Below are 23,031 nucleotides of genomic sequence, written 5' to 3'. Positions count from 1 at the left end.
GACGTGACAGCCGGGGACCGGGACAGATGAGTGACTTGGGATGCATTTCGCGAGCGGGCGTGTCCCGCTATGCAAATCGCATCCCCGCCGGCAGTGTCAGTGCAGCGCTCCCGGTCAGTGGGTCTGACCGGGGTGCTGCAGAGAGAGGAACGCCGCAAGCGCTCCGGGAAGGAGCAGGGACCCGGAGCGCTTGGCGTAACAGGGGATGTGCCGTGTTCTGTAGTTTTTATCAGTACCATTTTTGTTTTGATGGGACTTTTTGATCGCTTTTTATAAAAAAATTTTAGGGTATACTTTTGGGATTTTTTTTATTACGTATAAGCCATTGGCCATATGGGTTTAATTAACACTATATTTTATAGTTCGGACATTTACGCACGCTGCAATACCACATATGTTTATGTTTGTTTACATATTGTTTTTTAAATTGGAAAAGGGGAGTGATGCAAACTTTTATTACGGAAGGGGTTAAATCGCTTTTTTATTTAATTTTTTACTTTTTTTTACACCATTTTATTGTCCCCATAGGGGACTATTACATGCAATCTTCTGATTGCATACACTGTTCAATGCTATACCATAGCATATCATTGATGAGTGTTTTCAGCACTCTGCTGCTCCAGCCTACTGAGGCTGACTGGAGCTTCAGGCCAACGATCGGATGGCAAGGATCGTTGGCCTCGTTGGCCCTGTCCTCTTAGCTGTTTACCCAAGCGGTCCTGTACAGCCCAACAGACAACGGTGATGTCTGGCATTAGACACAGGTCCTGGCGGCTAATAGCTGCCGGGGCCACCCTGCTATGATGCGGGGTCAGCCCATGGGCCCCCATCATAGCAGGGGAGCAGGTGCAGGTCGTACAGGTACACCCTGCATCCTGAAGAGGTTAAGGGGTACTCCAGGGTGGTATATATATACATTTTTTTTTAAAGCTCCAAAAGCCACCTGAAAATGTTCCCTGTAAACCGTCCAGCCTTATATGAATTGCTCCTGTGGCCCCTGTTCTCTTCTCTGGCTGCTTGATATTCTTTTCCTTCCTTCCCTCCCCTTGCCTACATCTCCCAGCAATCATTGCAGTTCTGTTCTGTCAGCACTGAAGAGAGCATGACTAATCAGTGCAGGGAAGAAACCACATGGTCTGTGTCTCTCAGGAGGGTGGGGGCTGCTTTCAGAGAGGGATCTGGACAGAGAGTGGATGGCTGGATGATGTTGTTCCCTCACTTCATACATGTAATTGACAACCAAAGAGGGGAAATATGGACAAATCTGTCTAGTCAGGGGTTACTCTGGGGACTGATAATTAGGTATATTTGCAGATGACATGCTCCTGCCCCTCACTCAGCCATTGGATTCCCTCCTTTAACTCCTCAATTTACTGACTTATATCCACTCTATTAATAGGCTAAATTCCTCAGCCTCCCCCCCCCCCCTTGAATTAGGTACAATTCTTTGTATCTGCATATGAGTCCAATCTAAGCATTTACTCTTTCCCCTGAGAAGTGAACCCACTATTTTGATATGGTGACTAGAGGTAGTTTTCAATTGTCTTTCACTAAAACAGGTTTAATGTTCTTACTAGAGCATATTATCTCCCAGCTACGCTCCATTCAGTATACCTTAATGCTCCTGATATTTGCTTTCAGGTCTGAGAAAAAGGGAATCTGGTGGACATGCCCAATATATGAGGAAACACTATGAGGCTTTCTGGCTTTCTACACGATATTCAGTCCCTTATCTCCTGCTAGAAAATGGTACGTGGTGATGCTGAAACGTTGCACAACTACCCTGGAATGTAGGACCAGTAAGATCCTGTATAGGTGGGGGGCTTGATGCCATTTTCCAGAGAGTAGAAAACTGTGTGTGGTACCACGGGTGGTGTAGGGCCAGGGCACCATTAACCTATACACGGTTCGAGGTTGGAGACAGCTTCTCCTGGGCCAGACACGGGGAGTCAAGGAACACACCAACATCAGGTTACAGATAACTTTCTTTACTGAGCAGGATGCAGATGGTATTACATAGATAGTGGTATGAAAGTCAGTGTGAACGATGCCATAGTGTGTGATGATTCTGAGGAGGTGGAATCACTGTGGGTAGAATTACAAAAGGAGGGAAATACTGAAAAAATAATATTTGGTGTAATCTACAGACCCCCTAATATCACTGAAGAGATAGAAGGTCGGCTGTATAAACAAATAGAGAGGGCCGCCCGGGCAGGTACAGTGGTAATAATGGGAGATTTTAACTATCCAGATATAGATTGGGGCCGGGGGTTGGCTAAAACTACAAAGGGGAGAAAATTCCTAAATTTATTGCAGGATAATTTTATGGGCCAGTTTGTGGAGGACCTAACAAGAAGTGATGCCTTGTTGGATCTGATCATTTCCAACAACGCAGAGCTGGTTGGTAATGTAACTGTGAGGGAAAACTTTGGTAATAGCGACCACAATATAGTTACTTTTGACTTAAAATGTAGAAAACAAAGACAGACGGGGAAAGCAAAAACATATAACTTTAAAAAGGCAAACTTCCCTGGGTTGAGGGCTGCACTACAGGACATAGACTGGGGGGAGGTGTTCTCAAATGCTGATACAGAAGGTAAATGGGACATCTTTAAATCAACTCTAAATAACTATACAGCTAAATATATACCAAAGGGGAACAAATATAAACGATTAAAACTAAATCCTACATGGCTGACAAATGAGGTTAAAAGAGCAATAAACAACAAAAAAATAGCCTTCAAAAAATACAAATCTGATGGGTCAGCTATAACATTTAAACAGTACAAGGAGCTTAATAAAATCTGTAAAAATGTAATAAAAACTGCAAAAATTCAAAATGAGAGACAGGTGGCCGAAGAAAGCAAAACTAATCCTAAATATTTTTTTAGATATATAAATACAAAAAAAACAAGGACAGAGCATGTAGGACCCCTTAATAATGATAATGGGGAGGTTGTCACAGGCGATCAAGAGAAGGCGGAGCTACTGAATGGGTTCTTTAGTTCTGTATATACTATGGAAGAAGGAGCTGACATTGGTCAGGTCAGTGCTGGTAACACATCATGTAATGTACTGAACTGGCTTAATGTAGAGATGGTACAAGGTAAGTTAAGTAAAGTAAATGTAAGCAAATCTCCAGGGCCGGATGGACTACACCCAAGAGTTCTTAGAGAGGTAAGTTCAGTAATATCTGTACCCTTGTTCATGATATTTAGAGATTCTCTGGTGTCTGGTATTGTGCCAAGGGACTGGCGCAAGGCTAATGTGGTACCAATCTTCAAGAAGGGCTCTAGGTCTTCGCCAGGCAATTATAGACCGGTAAGTCTAACGTGCATTGTGGGTAAATTGTTTGAAGGACTTATAAGGGATTACATACAGGAATACATAGGGGATAATAGTATTATAAGTGATAGCCAGCATGGGTTTACTAAGGATAGAAGTTGTCAAACCAATCTAATTTGCTTTTATGAAGAGGTGAGTAGAAGCCTTGACAGAGGAATGGCTGTGGATATAGTGTTTCTGGATTTTGCCAAAGCGTTTGATACTGTCCCTCACAGACATCTGACAGGTAAGTTAAGGTCCTTGGGCTTGGAAACTTTAGTTTGTAACTGGATTGAACACTGGCTCATGGATCGTACCCAGAGAGTGGTGGTAAATGATTCGTACTCTGATTGGTCCCCGGTTATTAGTGGTGTACCCCAAGGTTCAGTACTGGGCCCGCTGCTGTTTAATTTATTTATCAATGATATAGAGGATGGTATTAACAGCTCTGTTTCTATCTTTGCAGATGACACCAAGCTTTGTAGCACGGTACAGTCTATAGAGGATGTGCATAAGTTACAAGATGACTTGGATAGACTAAGTGTCTGGGCATCCACTTGGCAAATGAGGTTCAATGTGGATAAATGTAAAGTTATGCATCTGGGTACTAATAACCTGCATGCGTCGTATGTCTTAGGGGGGATTAAACTGGCAGAGTTACTGGTAGAGAAGCATCTGGGTGTACTTGTAGATCACAGACTACAAAATAGCATGCAATGTCAGGCTGCTGCTTCCAAAGCCGGCAGGATATTGTCATGTATAAAAAGAGGCATGGACTCGAGGGGCAGGGACATAATACTCCCCCTTTATAAAGCATTGGTACGGCCTCACCTGGAATATGCTGTTCAGTTTTGGTCACCTGTTCATAAAAGGGACACTGCGGAGTTGGAAAGGGTGCAGAGACGCGCGACTAAACTAATATGGGGCATGGAACATCTTAGCTATGAGGAGCGATTAAAGGAGTTACAATTGTTTAGTCTTGAGAAGAGACGTTTAAGGGGGGATATGATAAACGTATATAAGTATATAAATGGCCCATACAAAAAATATGGAGAAAAACTGTTCCAGGTTAAACCCCCCCAAAGGACGAGGGGGCACTCCCTCCGTCTGGAGAAGAAAAGGTTTAGTCTAAAGGGGCGGCACGCCTTCTTTACCGTGAGGACTGTGAATTTATGGAACGGTCTACCTCAGGAACTGGTCACAGCAGTAACAATTAACAGCTTTAAAGCAGGGTTAGATACATTCCTGGAACAAAATAACATTAATGCTTATGCAGAATTATAAAACTACATCCCTTTCCCTTATCCCCTTACATCCTTCCCTTCAATCCCCTGGTTGGACTTGATGGACGTATGTCTTTTTTCAACCATACTAACTATGTAACTATGTAACTATGTCTGGTGCAGAGTGAGAGGATGCAGTGTTACCCCTTGGGAGCCCTGTTGCCTTGCTGAGACTTGTGATGCTTTCACCAAATGAATTGATACTGACTTGAAAGACAGGCATGAACTTCCACAGTGCAGATGATCCTTGCAGAATGACCGGATTGAATTAATTTGATTTCGGCCTTCCCTTGAGCACACAACACACCTCCCACCTTTACTGCACTGTGGCTCAGACTAAACTCCACTCCAAACTGGGACAACTCTTATCCTCCACTACACTATATAAGAATTTGGGAGTTCCCATTAGCAGGCAGGGCCACATGGGGGTATACCTCTTCTCTGCTTAAAGGCACAGTAACATATAAATAGCATACATTAGTGTAACAACAAAGTTATTAAAATATATTACTCCTCAATAAAATGCATAACATAATTAATATAATGGGAACTGTCAGTAGCTGTGCTGCACTCTCTCTCAAATCTCGAATACATGGGATGGAGGAGAAAGGGAGGCTTTCTCTATCAAGGTACACCAAATGCGACCGTTCGTATTCCCGAACTCAAATAAGGGCGCTTCTCTGTTTGCCAATTTTTTAGCACCTGCTGTTTTAGCATGATCAAAAAAAGCCCTTTGCAGCCTAGCTCATGCCCACTCGTTCTCTGGAGCAGGATCTCTTGGAACTCTTGCCTTTACTAGCTGCACCTCCTGATTGAGAGCCTTGTTGGCATTCCACAGTATCAAAGAATAGGTTTGAGTAATGTTATGCTCCCAATTAGGGATAAGCGAATTGAATCTGACAAATCCAAATTCGTTACAAATTTCCAGAAAAATTTGATTTGCAACGAATGTGAATATTGTTGTGATTCTGTCATGCGGATGGCTGCAGTAAACTCCATTTAGTGCGGTCCAGGCTCCAGGGCATCTAAAATGGCGGATCCACATGTGAGGACATGGGGCAAGGAATCCTGGGAAGGCAGGAACAAGGGAAGGCGGGATGACCCTGAATCACATGCAGGATGCAGCCTATCAGCAGCCCCGTGATGTTACAGCCCTATATAATCGGCAGCCATATTGCGGCCAGTCACTTCAGCATTTCACTGCAGAGAGATAGATAGGGACAGACAGTGCTGGGTGTTGCACAGAAAAGCTTTTTCCAGCCCCGATTCACCTCCTATTTAAGTCATTATTCTTTTGCACAGAGAGAAGGACAGAGCAGTGTGTGTTTCACAGAATAGCATTCTTAATGCAGCGATTTACCTCCCAGTCACTGTCTACAGCGTTCTATTACAGAGAGCAGTGTGTTGCACAGAAGAACAGCAGCAACTCAGCTTAAGCACAAATCCTGCCTAGAAGCACTGATAGGGAAGGGAGTGCGATTGAGAGAGAAATTGCAATTTTGGGTGTAGTACACAGCGACTGAGTACTGCAGCACTGATGTGTACTGCTGGTGTTGTGCACAAATCCTTTTTTAAGCATAGTGTAGAGCATTTTTCTGCCCTCATAAGTGCATACCATATACGTACAACTAAATGGTGTACTATTTTGTTCCTTTTAAATTCTCAAGGGCCTAGATACTGTGAAAGGCCAGGCAAAAGTACTCACGGGCTGGTGTTGTACACAAATACTTTTTTAAGCATACTGTAGCGCATTTTTCTGCACTCATAAGTGCAGTGGTGTACTATTTTGTTTCTGTTAAAGTCTCAAGGGCCTAGATACTGTGAAAGGCCAGCCAAAAGTACACATCTGCTGCTGTTCTAGACAAATACTGTTTTAAGTGTACTGAAGAATATTGTACTCCCCTCATATACGCACTAAGTATGTCAGGCATAAAAATGCCAGGACGTGCACAGAGAAGTGGCAGAGGCCTAAAATCATCAGGCACAGGCAGAGGTCGCAGCAGACTAGGGGCAACTGATAGCAGGAGTTGCAGCAAGAGGCCTGATCTTCCAGTATCAGCTAGCGGTCGTGTCTCGACCAGAAACCCATCTGCCCTCATCGATTGGTTAACACTGTCATCCACTTCATCACAAGTGACATCTGATACCCCCAGTCAATACTGATACTCCTCAGATGCAACCCTCAGTTGGCATGATCCGGGAGAAATCCCTGTCCTCCTGTGCCTCTGTCCTATGCTGTTCCCTCTCCTACAGAAGTATCTTATGCTGTGGGTTCATTTTCACTATTCAGTGAGGACGATCTAATAGAGGACAATCAGCAGCTACTGCCCAGGTAGGAGGGGGAGGAGACATCTGCCACTTCCTCTGCTAGGCAGGCAAGTAGTGATGAGGAGAGTGACGTAGGAGGTGGTGTTGCCAGCATTCAGGGTCCTGAAGCAGACACTGTTGAGGAACATAAGGAGGACATCAGTGACGTGCAGACACATGTTGACGATGATGAAGATGATCGCAATTGGGAGTCGGGTGCAGAAGGGGCTTCATCATCATCAGGAGAAGAGGGTTGCAGGTTGCCCATGAGGTAGCAGCTGAGCTAGCAAGGTGGTAACATGGTTGGCAGTCAGCATGGTGGCAGAAGTGGAAATTCTCTAGCCAAACGTGCCCAGGGGAGACCACCTTCTTCACTGCAGCCTACCTTCCCGGAAGGTAGTGGCTGACGAAGCAGTGTGCGAAAATGCGCGTTCGGGGTGGAGGTGAGAGGTATCCTGATTAGGTGCATGTTCATTGTTATTATGCTTTGCCTTCTCATGTTGTGAAATTTTCTTCTTGCACTTGTGTGATTTTACATTGTGCCTGCCATGGGCACCCAACAATTGTCGCATCTGAGAATACTTATACAGTGGTCTCTTTAACCCCTTAAGGACACATGACGTACTGGAACGTCATGTGTCCGCTCCCAATCTATAACGTGGGGCCACGGCGTGGCCCCACGTCATAGCAGGTCGGGCCCGGCCCGTGGCTAATAGTGCGCGGCATTGATCGCAGTGCCGCGCGCTATTAACCCTTTAGACGCAGCGTTCAAAGATGAACGCCGCGTCTAAAGTGAAAGTGTGCCGGTTAGCTCAGTGGGCTGTTCGGAATAGCCGCGGCGAACAGCTTACAGGACACCAGGAGGGTCCCTACCTGCCTCCTCGCTGTCCGATCGCCGAATGACTGATCAGTGCCTGAGATCCAGGCATGAGCAGTCAAGCGGCAGAATCATCAATCACTGGTTTCTTATGAGAAACCAGTGATCAGTGTGAAAGATCAGTGTGTGCAGTGTTATAGGTCCCTATGGGACCTATAACACTGCAAAAAAAAAGTGAAAAAAAAGTGAATAAAGGTCATTTAACCCCTTCCCAATTAAAAGTTTGAATCACCCCCCTTTTCCCATAAAAAAACACAGTGTAAATAAAAATAAACATATATGGTATCGCCGCGTGCGGAAATGTCCGAATTATAAAAATATATCGTTAATTAAACCGCATGGTCAATGGCGTACGCGCCAAAAAATTCCAAAGTCCAAAATAGTGCATTTTTGGTCACTTTTTATATCAAGAAAAAATGAATAAAAAGTCAATAAGTCCTACCAATGCAGAAATGGTTTCGTTAAAAACTTCAGATCACGGCGCAAAAAATGAGCCCTCATACCGCCCCATACGCGGAAAAATTAAAAAGTTATAGGGGTCAGAAATGACAATTTTAAACGTATTAATTTTCCTGCATGAAGTTATGATTTTTTCCAGAAGTACGACAAATCAAACCTATATAAGTAGGGTATCATTTTAACTGTATGAACCTACAGAATAAATATCAGGTGTCATTTTTACCGAAAAATGTACTACGTAGAAACGGAAGCCCCCAAAAGTTACAAAACTGCGTTTTTTTTTCAATTTTGTCTCACAATGATTTTTTTTCCGTTTCACCGTCGATTTTTAGGCAAAATTACTGATGTCATTACAAAGTAGAATTGGTGGCGCAAAAAATAAGCCATCATATGGATTTTTAGGTGCAAAATTGAAAGAGTTATACTTTTTGAAAGGCAAGGAGCAAAAAACTAAAATGCAAAAACGGAAAACCCCCAGTCCTTAAGGGGTTAAACATCAATACCACCAAACATCAAAGACCAAAGTACAGAACTTATATAAACATATGAAAATCTTTATTGAACATATACAAGGTATAAAATCACATAAAAAACATATAAGGAGAGGTAAACCGATGACATAGACAGAAGACAGTAGAGGTTATGAGATGGTATCAATATAGGAACATATTGTCCATGTAGTAAATGGCATGGTGCTATTCTAATAAACACATGGATAATGATGTAAATATAGCCATAGTGGCATAAATAATAATAGTACTTTGACCATACAAATATAAACAAGAAAAGTAAAAAGTTGCACCCTGCCTTGACACAGGGGCTGTGCAGAGGTGAGGTGTCAAGGCAGGGTGCATCTTTTTACTTTTCTTGTTTATATTTGTATGGTCAAAGTACTATTATTATTTATGCCACTATGGCTATATTTACACCATTATCCATGTGTTTATTAGAATAGCACCATGCCATCTACTACATGGACAATATGATCCTATATTGATACCATCTCATAACCTCTACTGTCTTCTGTCTATGTCATCGGTTTACCTCTCCTTATATGTTTTTTATGTGATTTTATACCTTGTATATGTTCAATAAAGATTTTCATATGTTTATATAATTTCTGTACTTTGGTCTTTGATGTTTGGTGGTAATTATGCCTGCCATGTATACTTGCTATGCCCCATGTGGCGAATTGTATTTCTATACTTGGCTATCTGTCAATATTTGTGTAATATAAGTATGCTTTGCACATAGGATATACAGTTCCTCTCGGCCTCCCATTTTTGCCTGTGCCACCATCTTGCCACATTATATATGTATTTTATGTGTTTTTATATGTCTAATCTTTTATAAAGCTTTACATGTCTATTCTAAAATTATACTTTAGTCTTCTATTTTTGGTGTTTATTTGTGTAAGTGACCAGAGTATTACCATATTCGTAGCTCACTGTTTTTGGTAACCCTTCCCGGGAGGTAGTGGAACAGGGGTTCCAGGAGATGGCGGCAGTAGCAGTCAATTAGTGCGGACTGTTGGTGGGAAAATCAGCTACTCAGCGGTGTGTCAGTTTTTCATCAAGCATCCAAAGGAGGTTCACATAGCCCCATGCAAGAGACAACAATATGCGCCCACTCATCCAAAGGCGCAGAAGCTGAATGTGCTTCTGTCCAAGTTGCTGGTGCTGCAGTCTCTCCCTTTTCAAGTGGTTGACTCTGCACCTTTTAGAGAACTGATGGCTTGCGCAGAGCCGAGGTGGAGAGTTCCAAGCTGTCATTTCTTTGCAAAGAAAGCACAATTTTGTGGAAGAGAAGGTGGGCCGGCCCCTGAGCCAGTCGGTTTGTACCAAAGTGCATGGCAGCGCCGATGTCTGGAGCTGTAACTATGGTCAGGGACAATACATGTCTTTTACGGACAACTGGGTAAATGTGGTTCCTGCACAGCCACAACAGAAACTTGGACAGGTCACGCCGCTTTCTCCTCTACGCTCTCAGGCCATTGGTCCTGTGACAGTGTGCTCAGCCCCCGCTGCACGGACAAGTCTCAGTGCCCCTTCATCATACCCTGTGTGCAGGGCACAGCTGTGTCACGCTGTTTTTCCCATGGTTTGCCTTGGCGAACGGAGTCACACAGTCACACAGGGGAGGAACTGCTGAAAGTCCTTCATAAAGAAATCAGAGCATGGCTTACTCCACGAAAACTGGACATGGGGACTGACAATGGGAAGAACATGTTGTCTGCTCTGCGAAAAGGAAGGCTGAGCCATGCGTCCTGTATGGCACATGTGTTCAATCTGGTTGTAAAGCAGTTCCTGAAGTGTTTCCCACATTTGCACGACATCCTAACTATGGGAAGGAAACTTTGCATTCACTTCAGCCACTCGTACACTGCAAAGCACCCCCTCCTTAACCCCTTAAGGACTCAGCGTTTTTCCGTTTTTGCATTTTAATTTTTTCCATCTTACCTTTAAAAAATCATAACTCTTTAAATTTTGCACCTAAAAATCCATATGCTGGCTTATTTTTTGCGCCACCAATTCTACTTTGTAATTACATCAGTCATTTTACCCAAAAATCGATGGCGAGACAGAAAAAAAAATCATTGTGAGACAAAATTGAAAAAAAAAACGCCATTTTATAACTTTTGGGGGCTTCCGTTTCTACACAGTACATTTTTCGGTAAAAATGACACCTTTTTATTCTATAGGTCCATATGATTAAAATGATACCCTACTTATATAGGTTTGATTTTGTCGTACTTCTGGAAAAAATCATAACTACATGCAGGAACATTTATACGTTTAAAATTGTCCTCTTCTGACCCCTATAACTTTTTTATTTTTCTGCGTATAGGGCGGTATGAGGGCTCATTTTTTGCGCCGTGATCTGAAGTTTTTAGCGGTACCATTTTTGCATTGATAGGACTTATTGATCTTTGGATTTTTTTTGCGCGCACGCCATTGACCGTGCGGTTTAATTAATTATATATTTTTTATAATTCGGACATTTCCACACGTGGCAATACCCCATATTTTTATTTACACGTTTTTTTTTTTTTTTTATGGGAAAAGGGGGGTGATTCAAACTTTTAATAGGGAAGGGGTGAAATGATCTTTATTCACTTTTTTTTTTTTCACTTTTTTTTTGCAGTGTTATAGCTCCCATAAGGTCCTATAACACTGCACACACTGATCTTTCACACTGATCACTGGTTTCTCATAGGAAACCAGTGATCGATGATTCTGTCGCTTGACTGCTCATGCCTGGATCTCAGGCACTGAGCAGTCATTCGGCGATCGGACAGCGAGGAGGCAGTTAGGGACCCTCCGGCTGTCCTGTAAGCTGTTCGGGATGCCGCGGCTATCCCGAACAGCTCCCTGAGCTAACCGGCATACTTTCACTTTCACTTTAGACGCGGCATTCAACATTTATCGCCGCGTCTAAAGGGTTAATAGCGCTCTGCAGCGCGATCAATGCCGCACGCTATTAGCCACGGGTGGTCCCACATTATAGATCGGGAGCGGACTCATGACGTTCCAGGACGTCATGAGTTCTTAAGGGGTTAAGCTGCAACGTCAGAATGGTATTCCCCAACATAGTCTGATTTGTGACATTGCCACACGTTGGAATTCCACCCTCCATATGTTGGACCGACTATGCGCACAGATAAAGCCATCACCGATTTCTTGATGATCCAATCGGATAGGGGGAATCCCCTGTGTAACTTCAATTTGAACCAGTGACAGCTCATACGTGACACCTGCCGTTTGCTCAGGACTTTTGAGGAAGCCACATTATAAGTCAGTCGCCAGGATTACGGGATGAACGTCATTCCATTGCTTCATTTCCTAAAACACGTGTTGGAAACGATGGCTGGTCAAGGCACTGGAGACGAGGTGCCTACATTTCACGGCCACATGAGCCCTGTGGGGACTGAACTGGGGGAGGAGGGACACAGTGGAGCACAGTTTATGTGTTGCGAAACAGGCATTTTTTTCTAGTCATCTGCCAAGAGAGGAGGAGCAGCCAGAGGAGCTAGAGGGTTGTGAGGAAGTCAAGAATGAGGACCCAGACACTCCGTATGCAGTGGAGATGGAGGCAGGGATTTCCTCCGAGTCACTTGCACAAATGGCACGATGCATGCTCACTTGCTTACATAGTGACCTCCGAATTGTCACCATTCAGCAGCGGGATGACTACTGGCTCTCCACCTTATTGGACCCTCACTTCTGGCACAAATGGGGGCCTTTTTTACACCCACTAAGAGGGAGGACAAACTGACCCACTACAGACACATACTATGTAGTCAGTTGGCCTATGCCTATCGGTGCCATCGTCCATCCTCTTGCAGGTCTGACTCGGGGGGCTCTCTGCACTTACCTTCCACTGCCATGGCTGCTGGGGAGGGGTGGGGTGGCAGGAGCAGTACCAGCTTCATCATCAGCAGCCTGAGTCTATAGTCACTGATGAGTGCCTTTCTTCACCCGCATAGTGAAGCAACTCATCAGCAGCAGGTAGACCTGGAGCAGGACCTGAACCAGCAGATGGTGGCATTACTTGATATGCCCATGCCAACACACTTTAAAGATGTGCTGGACTTCTGGGCAGCCAAACTTGACTTGTGGCTGCAACTAGCAGAGTTTGCCCTGGAAAAGCTGTCCTGCCTGGCCAGTAGTGTGCCATCAGAACGGGTGTTTAGTGCTGCCGGGGCCTAGTCACCCCAAGGAGGACTCGTCTGTCCACAAAAAATGTGGAGAGACTGACCTTTGTGAAGATGAATCAGGAATGGATTAGCCAGAATTTCCACCCACCAATGCCTGATGTATCAGGGTAGATTGACCATGGTGCCACACCAATACTTCACAAATATGGATAGTGCAAAACAGATTTAAGGCGCTGCTCCCCAGTAACAAACAGTCCTCTGCATCAGACCTTTTGTCACCCATCTTTGTCACCGGGTACTGGTATTGCCAACCACCTCACCACTCTGTCATCGGGTCACTTCCAGGACTCCTGGTGCTGCTGCTGCCACCTCCAAGCTGTGTCATTGAGCCACCATATATTCTCCTCATGCTGCCACCAACTCCAGGCTGTGTCATTCAGCCACTATGTTGGTCTCCTCATATTGCCGCCAACTCCAGGCTGTATCATTCAGCTACTATTTGTTCTCCTCATGCAGCTGCCACCTTGATGCTGTGTCATTCAGCCATTATATGTTCTACTCATGCTGCCGCCACCTCCACCCTGTGTCATTCAGCAACTATATATTCTCCACATGCTGGCAAACACGGGCGAACTACAATGGCAAACACGGGCGAACTACAGTGCTCAGAAGAGAAGGAGCGCCATTGGGCTTTTGGAGAGAGAATTTGGCTGGAATTAAAGTCGAGGGCCATCTGCATTTACATAGCCCCCATGGTTCCAGAAAAGTGGACCCTTCCCACATGTGACCCCATTTTGGAAACTACACCCCTCACAGAATTCAAGGGGTGCAGTAAGCATTTAAACCCCACTGGCATTTGACAGATCTTTGGAACAGTGGGCTGTGCAAATGAAAAATTAAATTTTTCATTTTTACAGACGACTGTTCAAAAAATCTGTCAGACATCTGTGGGGCGTAAATGCTCACTGTATCCCCCCTCCGTGAGGGGTATAGTTTCCAAAATGGGGTAACATGGAGGGGGTCCACTGTTCTGGCACCATGGGGGCTTTGTGAACACACACAGCCTTCAATTCCAGTCTAATTCTCACTCAAAAAACCCAATGGCGCCCCTTCTCTTCTGAGCATTGTAGTTCGCTCGCAGAGCACTTTACATCCACATATGGGGTATTCCCTTACTCAGAAAAAATTTTGTTACAAATTCTCGAAGGCTTTTTTCCTATTACCCCTTGTGGAAATGAAAAATTTGGGGTAACACCAGCATTTCAGGGGAAAAAAATATTTTTTATTTTCATGTCCAACTTTAACGAAAATGTGTCAAAGACCTGTGGGGTGTTCAGTTCCGCTTGTTAAGTTCCATGAGGGGTGTAGTTTACAAAATGGGGTCACATGTGGGTGTTTTTTTTTTTATTGCATTCATGTCAGAACCGCTGTAACAATCAGCCATCCCTGTGCAAATCACCAATTTAGGCCTCAAATGTACATGGCACTCTCTCACTCCTGAGCCATGTAGTTCGTCCGCAGAGCATTTTATGTCCACATATGGGGTATTTCCGTACTCAGAAGAAATAGCATTAGAAATTTTGGGGGTCTTTTTCTCCTTTTATCTTTTGTGAAAATGAAAAGTATGGGGAAACACAAGAATGTTAGTGTAAAAATGTAATTTTTTTTACACTAACATGCTGGTGTTGCCCCCAACTTTACCTTTTCATAAGGGGTAAAAGGAGAAAATCCTCCCAAAATTTGTAAGTACAGAAATACCCCATATGTGGCCCTAAACTGTTGTCTTGAAATACAACAGGGCTCTGAAGTGAGAGATCTCCATGTGCATTTGAGGCACAAATGAGGAATTTGCAATAGGGTCTCCAAACTGTGGCCCTCCAGATGTTGCAAAACTACAACTCCCAGCATACCCAGACACCCTTTGGCTGTCTGGGCATCCTGGGAGTTGTAGTTTTGCAACTTTTAGAAGGCCATAGTGATGATAACTTACTAGTGATCTTCACTGCATCCTCCTCCACCACCGCACTTTCAGGCCGCAATCCTCCTGCTGCTCCAGGATGCTGCCACCGCTGCTGCCGGTCCAGGTAATGACTGCGCAATCTATTTATTGTCTTTTAGTGGGATCATAAGAATGTTTTTGGTATACCTCACTATTGCTTAATTGTTTTAGGGGTTCACTGTTATAATCCTTTTTTTTTCCAGACGCAGACCCCCTCTCCCTTGTCAGCTTTTGACACGACTAGATCTTGTTGGCTAGCTAGCCACTCTAGAGCCTCCTTTTCTTTTTTTGATATGCTACTCTGTGTGTGTGGATAGATTAATGGCTTCACTTCCTGGCACACTAATTTATAGAACAGGTCTATTGGACTTCCTGGTGCTATGGGTGGGTGAAATCTGGATGGATTACCTCCTGAAAAATACTAGGTTTGTGCATCATGTGTTCCCTGAAATTCCTGCTGGGGGTTACCTGTCAGCTCTGTTAAATCTCTCACTATTTGAATATCCTGAGCTGTTGGATCTCTCACTGCGCTAAACCCCAAGGGGCCTTTCACACATTGAATTTCTCCTTCTCTTACAATAGAATCAGTGCTTTCAACATTTTTATTAGATTTTGACCTAAAAAATAATTTTTTCTAATTAATCTTTCTGATAGATTTCTATAGGTCCTCCTCAAAGGACACATACTCAAAGGGTTAATTCAGTCCAAAATTCTGAACTTTATTTAAAGGGGTTATCCATGAAAAAAACTTTTTCTTATATATCAACTGACTCTAGAAAGTTAAACAGATTTGTAAATAACTTCTATTAAAAAATCTTCATCCTTTAAGTTCTTATGAGCTTCTGAAGTTGAGTTGTTCTTTCCTGTCCTAAGTGCTCTCTGATGACACATGTCTCGGGAACCGCCCAGTTTAGAAGCAAATCCCCATAGCAAACCTATACTACTCTGTGCAGTTCCTGAGACAAGCAGAGATGTCAGCAGAGAGCACAGTTGCCAGACAGAAAACAACAACTCAACTTCAGTAGCTGATGATTATTGAAAGGATAAAGATTTTTTAATAGAAGTAATTCACAAATCTGTTTAACTTTCTGGAGCCAGTTGATATATAAAAAAAAAGTTTTTTCCTTGAACACCCCTTTAAGGCCGATATACAGTCCTCACTCAGTTGAACATTTGTCAAATTGACTACCAAATCTTCTACCGCCATGTCACTTTCTTCCTCCTGGACGATCCCTTCGGTAAGTTCAATTTTCCTCCTCCGCCGCCTTCCTCTCCGGGTTTTGTCCCTAAAGGGTGACGGTTGCCACTGGTTACTACCGGACCCGTCTCCGTCATGTCAGGATCGTCTGAGGGACGGGATTCAGACTCGGTGGTAAGATAATCTGTAGCTTTAGATTTATTCTTGATACCATGACCTTTTCTTTTAGTGAAATATGTGTTTCCATTGCAAGGATGCTCTTTATTCCAAGTGAACATTTGTTCACTATCAAAGTCTCTCTTGTCTTGCAAGAATTCATCTCGTTTCACTTCTTTGATTGTGGTTTGAAGTATGGAAATACCCCATGTGTGGACGTGCTCAGAAGGGAAGGATCTTTTGGGGAGAATTTGGTTGGAATGGAAGTCGGGGGCCTTGTGCGTTTACAAAGCCCCCAGTGGAGCCAAAACAGTGGACCCCCCCACATGTGACCCCATTTTGGAAACTACACCCCTCACAGAATTTAATAAGGGGTGCAGAGAGTATTTAAACCCCACTGGCATTTGACAGATTTTTGGAACAGTGGGCTTTGCAAATGAAAAATTTAATTTTTCATTTTCACGGACCATTGTTCCAAAAATCTGTCAGACACCTGTAGGGCGTAAATGCTCACTGCACCCCTTATTACTTTCCGTGAGGGGTGTAGTTTCCAAAATAGGGTCACATTGTTCAGGCACCATGGGGGCTTTTTAAACACACTTGGCCTTCAATTCAGGACAAAGTTTCTCGCCAAAAGCCGATTGAGGTCACATGTGGGTATTTATTTTTTAACGTTTATGTCAGAACCGCTGTAAAATCAGTCACCCTTGTGCAAATCACCAATTTAGGCCTCAAATATACATGTACTCCTGAGCCTTGTTGTGCACCCGCAGAGCATTTTACACCCACATATTGTATATTTCTCAGGAGACATTTTGGGGATCTCTTTTTCTTTTTCCCTCTTGTGAAAATAAAAAGTATGGGCAACACCAGCATGTTAGTGTAAACATTTACATTTTTTTTACACTAACAGGCTGGTGTAGACCCCAACTTTTCCTTTTCATAAGGGGTAAAAGGAGAAAAAAGCCCCCCATAATTTGTAACGCAATTTCTCCCGAGTACTGAAATACCCCATATGTGGCCCTTAACTGTTTCCTTGAAATACGACAAGGCTCCGAAGTGAGAGAGAGCCATGCGCATTTGAGGACTAAATTAGGGATTGCATAGCGGTGGACATAGCGGTATTCTACGCCAGTGATTCCCAAACAGGGTGCCCCAGCTATTGCTAAACTCCCAGCATGCCTGGACAGTAAGTGGCTGTGTGGAAATGCTGGGAGTGGTTGTTTTTCAACAGCTGGAGGCTCCGTTTTGGAAACACTGCCGTACGATACGTTTTTCATTTTTATTGGGGGGGGGCGTGTAAGGGGGTGTATATGTACGGTTTTACCCTTTATTATGTGTTAGTGTAGTGTAGTGTTTTTAGGATACATTCACACTGGCGGGGGTTTCCCGCTAGGAGTTTGCGCTGCGGCGTAAAATTTGCTGCAGCTCCAACTTGAAGCAGGAAACTCACTGTAAACCCGCCCCTGTGAATGTACCGTGTACATTTACATGGGGGACAAACCTCCAGCTGTTGCAAAACTGCAACTCCCAGCATTCACTGACAAACTGTGCTTGCTGGGAGTTGTACTTTTGCAACAGCTGGAGGCACACTGGTTGGAAAACCTTCAGTTAAGTTATTTTATCTAACTCAGTATTTTTCAACCAGTGTGCCTCCAGCTGTTGCAAAACTACAACACCTAGCATGTACTGATCACCGAAGGGCATGCTTGGAGATGTAGTTCTGCAACAGCTGGAGGTACGCAACTACAACTCCCGGCATGGCGAGAAAGTGGTTTGCTGTTCGTGTATGCTGGGAGTTGTAGTTTTGCAAGATTTAGAGGGCCACGGTTTAGAAACCACCGCACAGTGATCTCAAAACTGTGGCCCTCCAGATGTTGCAGAACTACAAATCCCAGCATGCACAGATAGCAAACTGCTGTGTGGGTATGCTGGGAGTTGTAGTTTGGCAAGATCTAGAAGGCCACAGATTAGAGATCACTGTACAGTGATCTCCAAACTGTAGCCCTCCAGCTGTTGCAAAACTACAAATCCCAGCATGCCCAAACAGCAAACAGCTGTCCGGGCATGCTGAGAGTTGTAGTTTTGCAACATCTGGAGGGTTACAGTTTAGAGACCACTGTATAGTGGTCTCCAAACTGTAGCCCTCCAGATGTTGCTAGGCAACTCACCGGCTTCCGTGGTCTGCAGTACGCCGCACCAAGGAGCCAGCCGCACGTCATCGCCGCCCGCCAATCACCGCTGCCAATCGGCACCTCCGCCAATGGTAAGTGGACGTCCGGCACCAGTCACAGGACAGTTTCCCCTGTCTACTGTGGATGGGCAGAATGGGGGAACCGAACTTTAACCCCCCCGCCCCTGATCTGCTATTGGTCGGTCGCTTCTGACCGACCAATAGCAGGGATAGGAGGGGTGGCACCTCACTCCTATCCCCTCAGGGGGACCTGGGGTTTCTTGGACACTCCCGATCCCCCTTATTTTCCGGGTCACTGGAGACCCATATGACCTGGAATCGCCGCAGATCGCCGGTCAATTCAGATTTGCTGTGATCGCCGACATGGGGGGGGGGGGGTCTCAGGACCCCCCTGGGCATCTGCATGGGATGCCTGCTGATAGATATCAGCAGACATCCCGGTCTGGTCCCTGCTTGGCTCGCGGTGGGGACCGAAATTCCCACGGGCGTACAGGTATGCCCTGGGTCCTTAAGTACAAGGCAGCCAGGGAGTACCCATACGCCCTGGGTCCCTAAGGGGTTAACTATTCTACACATGCACCTTCTATCACTAATGTAGCATACTTGGCAGTTTTATGCATGCTTATTATGATTTACAACCATATGACATGTATTTGTGTCTCTTAATATTTATACTTGCATCACTTTGATTTATGTACTGTATTTATCCCTACTTTTGCCTGAAATGCTACTCTATCCACTATTTGTAGATAGAATGATAGATAGATAAATAAATCTCATGTAGTTATACAGGAAGGGAAGCTCCTAGTTCTTAGGTAAAAAGGGATGCCCCCAGTAGTTAGATAGGTAGGCTTGCACCCAGTGCTTAAGTAGGAAAAGGGAAGCACCCAGTCCCAGTAGAAAGATAGGGAAGCCTCTAGGTAGGAAATATAGTTATATAGGTAGGAAAGCCCTCAGTAGGAGGATGGAAAGGACCCTAGAAGTTGGATAGGTAGGAAGGCTCCCTGTGCTTGGGTAGGTAGGGAAACCCCCAGCTCTTAGGTAGGGAGGGAGGCCCCCTAGTAGTTATACAGGTTCCCTCCAAAGAAATAATACAAATTTTACTAACCTTCACTCCACTCCTGCATTGAGGTCTCTTCCTCCCTGAGGTCCGGGCTCCAGCACAGATGACATCTTCACCTGCAGCTTGCAGTTAAGTGATGCACGGCTGTGAAATATAGAAACAGGGATTACTGCTGTTCCCTGCTTCTGTACAGTAGTGCGAGTGACGATGCGTGCATTGTACACATTGCCACTCATTTTACTTTCTGAAAGCAGAAGTGGAGGACACTTAAAAAGAAATTTTTCAAAATGAATGTGAAATTTGAGTACAGTGTCAGAAAAACTAGGTGTAGAGGATGTCTTTGTAGCATGGTTGACTGAAACATCTTTCAAGTGAACAATTTTCCTAGGTCTCCTTAGCTTAAACTGGCCATACAATGTCATATAGCTTTCTTTCAAATAATCGTTCGGCCTACAGCTATCTCTCTTGATCCCCAATACACATGCATGCATTACCCAGTTAAGGCTACTTTCAAACAACCATTGGGCCCTGTCGAGAATGGCTGTTAAAGGGGTATTCCAGGCAAAACCTTTTTTTATATATATCAACTGGCTCCGGATAGTTAAACAGATTTGTAAATTACTTCTATTAAAAAATCTTAATCCTTCCAATAGTTATTAGCTTCTGAAGTTTTCTGTCTAACTGCTCATTGATGATGTCACGTCCCGGGAGCTGTGCATGATGGGAAAATATCCCCATAGGAACTGCACAGCTCCCAGGACGTGAGTCAGAAAACAACAACTCAACTTCAGAAGCTAATAACTATTGGAAGGATTAAGATTTTTTTTATAGAAGTCATTTACAAATCTGTTTAACTTTCCGGAGCAAGTTGATATATAAAAATAAGGCCTGGAATACCTCTTTAAGCTCTTTTTTTTGCCTTTAAAAGCCATTATCTGGATGGGGCACAACAGGCAATAACAGGTCCTGATGGATCCCACTATAGTCAATAGGGATCCATCGGGAGCCGATGATTTTCAGCTGGAATAACGGGAGAAAAAAAGGCGCTTTCAGTAATTTTTCTCCTGCTATTTTCCCCGGATCTTCTGACGTGCGCTGCACTGCGGTGTAACAACAGCAGTGTGAAAGTAGCCTGAGCCGAGTGTGCAAGTATTCTGAACAAGGAAAGTGGCTTATCACCCAAAGAACAAAAATATCCAACATGACCGACCATTCAGAAGATCTATAAACATGGTGATAGTCAACTGATCCTGGTGAAATCAAAAGCTTCGATTGACTTTAATGTGTATGGCCAGTGGGTAACAAGCTTGAGAGGGTAACAAACTTTAGGACATTCATGTTCTGTAATTTACTTGGAATCCCTGTACAAATGCTTATACAGGCTCAGGTTTCTGTGACATAAACATACTCTGTTCATTTCTTCTATAGGTATGACACTTGTTCTGTCTCCAGTTTCAAGCTGTTCCGTTGTTTCTGCTTAAGAGATGGAGCTTCAAGGGAAGACACTGACATTCAGAAAGTATTTTATATTTTTCATTGGACAAATGTTCCTTGCATCCATTTTATTTTCATTCTATAACTTTACAAATCCCTCAACAGTAAACAATGAAGTTTTACCTATCAGTGTCCTCCAGGAACCCACTAATAAAAGTAAGATTATTCTTGTTTGGACTTGGCCATTTGGTGATCGATTTCCACTAAATGAATGTCCACCATACAATGATATTTCTGGGTGCATTTACACAGATAACATAACATTGTATTCTTCTGCAGACGCAATTGTTATCCATCACAGAGATGTCTGTTATTCTAAAAAACGGTTACCTCAGATACCAAGACCACCAAATCAGTACTGGGTATGGTTTAACATGGAGTCTCCATCACACAGTCCAAACTTGGATATCATGGATAACCTCATCAACCTCACAATGTCTTACAGAGCTGACTCAGATATTTTCTCACCTTATGGTTGGCTAGAGCCAAATGAACAAGAAGAGAACTTTACAATTCCTCCAAAGACCAAGCTGGTAGCCTGGGCAATCAGTAACTGGAACCCACATTCTAAAAGGGTGCAGTATTTTCAGAAACTCAAGAAATATGTATCTGTAGATTTATATGGAAGGCAACATTTAGATCTGCCACGAAATGAACATGAAAACACATTGTCCAAGTACAAATTTTATCTTTCCTTTGAAAACTCAATTCATGAGGACTATATAACAGAGAAACTCTGGATGAATGCATTGACATTTGGGTGTGTACCTATTGTAATGGGTCCTTCACGTCAAAATTATGAACGTTTTATTCCCAAAGACTCTTTTATACACGTTGATGACTTCTCCACAGCAGAAGAACTCGCTAAATATATATTAAAGTTGGACAAGGATGAGAAAGCTTACCAACAGTATTTTACATGGAGGTCCAGACTCCACCCAATTGGACATACCAATTGGCAGACTCATTATTGTCGTGTATGTAAAGCACTAAAAGAAGTTTCTGCACACAAAACAATTTCAAGACTTAGAGCATGGTACAAATGATTATAGGATTTGTTTTTTTTTATTTTTACAGATTTTTCTAATGTTATTGATAACACAATATTAACTTATAAAATGTAACAAAATTTCAAGTCCTAAGTTCTCTGCATTATATCTTAGTTACATCATCATGATATATAAGAAAACAGATATGGCATAGCATACCTATCTACTGTGAATATAAGAATATTAGAAGTCACCACAAAAGCATTATTGAAGTGACCTAGTCCCTATAATATACACCTCAACTTGGCAAATGAGGTTCAATGTGGATAAATGTAAAGTTATGGATCTGGGTACTAATAACCTGCATGCATCATATGTCTTAGGGGGGATTAAACTGGTAGAGTCACTGGTAGAGAAGGATCTGGGTGTACTTGTAGATCACAGACTACAGAATAGCATGCAATGTCAGGTTGCTGCTTCCAAAGCCGGCAGGATATTGTCATGTATCAAAAGAGGCATGGACTTAAGGGACAGGGACATAATACTCCCCCTTTATAAAGCATTGGTACGGCCTCACCTGGAATATGCTGTTCAGTTTTGGGCACCTGTCCATGAAAGGGACACTGCGGAGTTGGAAAGGGTGCAGAGACGCGCGACTAAACTAATATGGGGCATGGATCATCTTAGCTATGAGGAGCGATTAAAGGAGTTACAATTGTTTAGTCTTGAGAAGAGACGTTTAAGGGGGGATATGATAAACGTATATAAGTATATTAATGGCCCATACAAAAAATATGGAGAAAAACTGTTCCAGGTTAAACCCCCCCAAAGGACGAGGGGGCACTCCCTCCGTCTGGAGAAGAAAAAGTTTAGTCTCAAGGGGCGACACGCCTTCTTTACCGTGAGGACTGTGAATTTATGGAACGGTCTACCTCAGGAACTGGTCACAGCAGGAACAATTAATAGCTTTAAAACAGGATTAGATACATTCCTGGAACAAAATAACATTAATGCTTATGAAGAAATATAAA

At 43.5% G+C, this 23,031-nt stretch overlaps 2 protein-coding genes across 2 annotated transcripts in view; both read left to right on the top strand.

Moving 5' to 3' along the window:
* The window catches only part of LOC130277509 (zona pellucida sperm-binding protein 3-like), a 33,384-nt gene extending 12,386 nt beyond the window's left edge, over positions 1-20,998 (top strand). The window contains exons 3-4 of the mRNA XM_056528187.1: positions 1,642-1,749; positions 20,946-20,998. Of these exons, the coding sequence (XP_056384162.1) occupies positions 1,642-1,749; positions 20,946-20,998 (161 nt within the window). The remainder of the gene's footprint in view (positions 1-1,641; positions 1,750-20,945) is intronic.
* LOC130277749 (3-galactosyl-N-acetylglucosaminide 4-alpha-L-fucosyltransferase FUT3-like) lies at positions 1,654-22,078 on the top strand. The gene is made up of 2 exons (XM_056528487.1): positions 1,654-1,749; positions 20,946-22,078. The coding sequence occupies exon 2, from the start codon at positions 21,002-21,004 to the stop codon at positions 22,055-22,057; it is 1,056 nt and encodes a 351-aa protein (XP_056384462.1). The 5' UTR covers positions 1,654-1,749; positions 20,946-21,001; the 3' UTR covers positions 22,058-22,078.
* The last annotated feature ends 953 nt before the right edge of the window (positions 22,079-23,031 follow it).

The sequence above is a fragment of the Hyla sarda genome, chromosome 6 (assembly GCF_029499605.1).
Source record: "Hyla sarda isolate aHylSar1 chromosome 6, aHylSar1.hap1, whole genome shotgun sequence".
Lineage (NCBI taxonomy): Eukaryota > Metazoa > Chordata > Amphibia > Anura > Hylidae > Hyla > Hyla sarda.
Note: the sequence above shows the minus strand (reverse complement) of the source record. Positions and strands in the feature narration are given on the sequence as shown.

What these genes read in the sequence shown, in the direction of transcription:
- LOC130277749 (XM_056528487.1), top strand. Translation starts at nt 21,002, where the DNA reads ATGGAGCTTCAAGGGAAGACACTGACATTCAGAAAGTATTTTATATTT.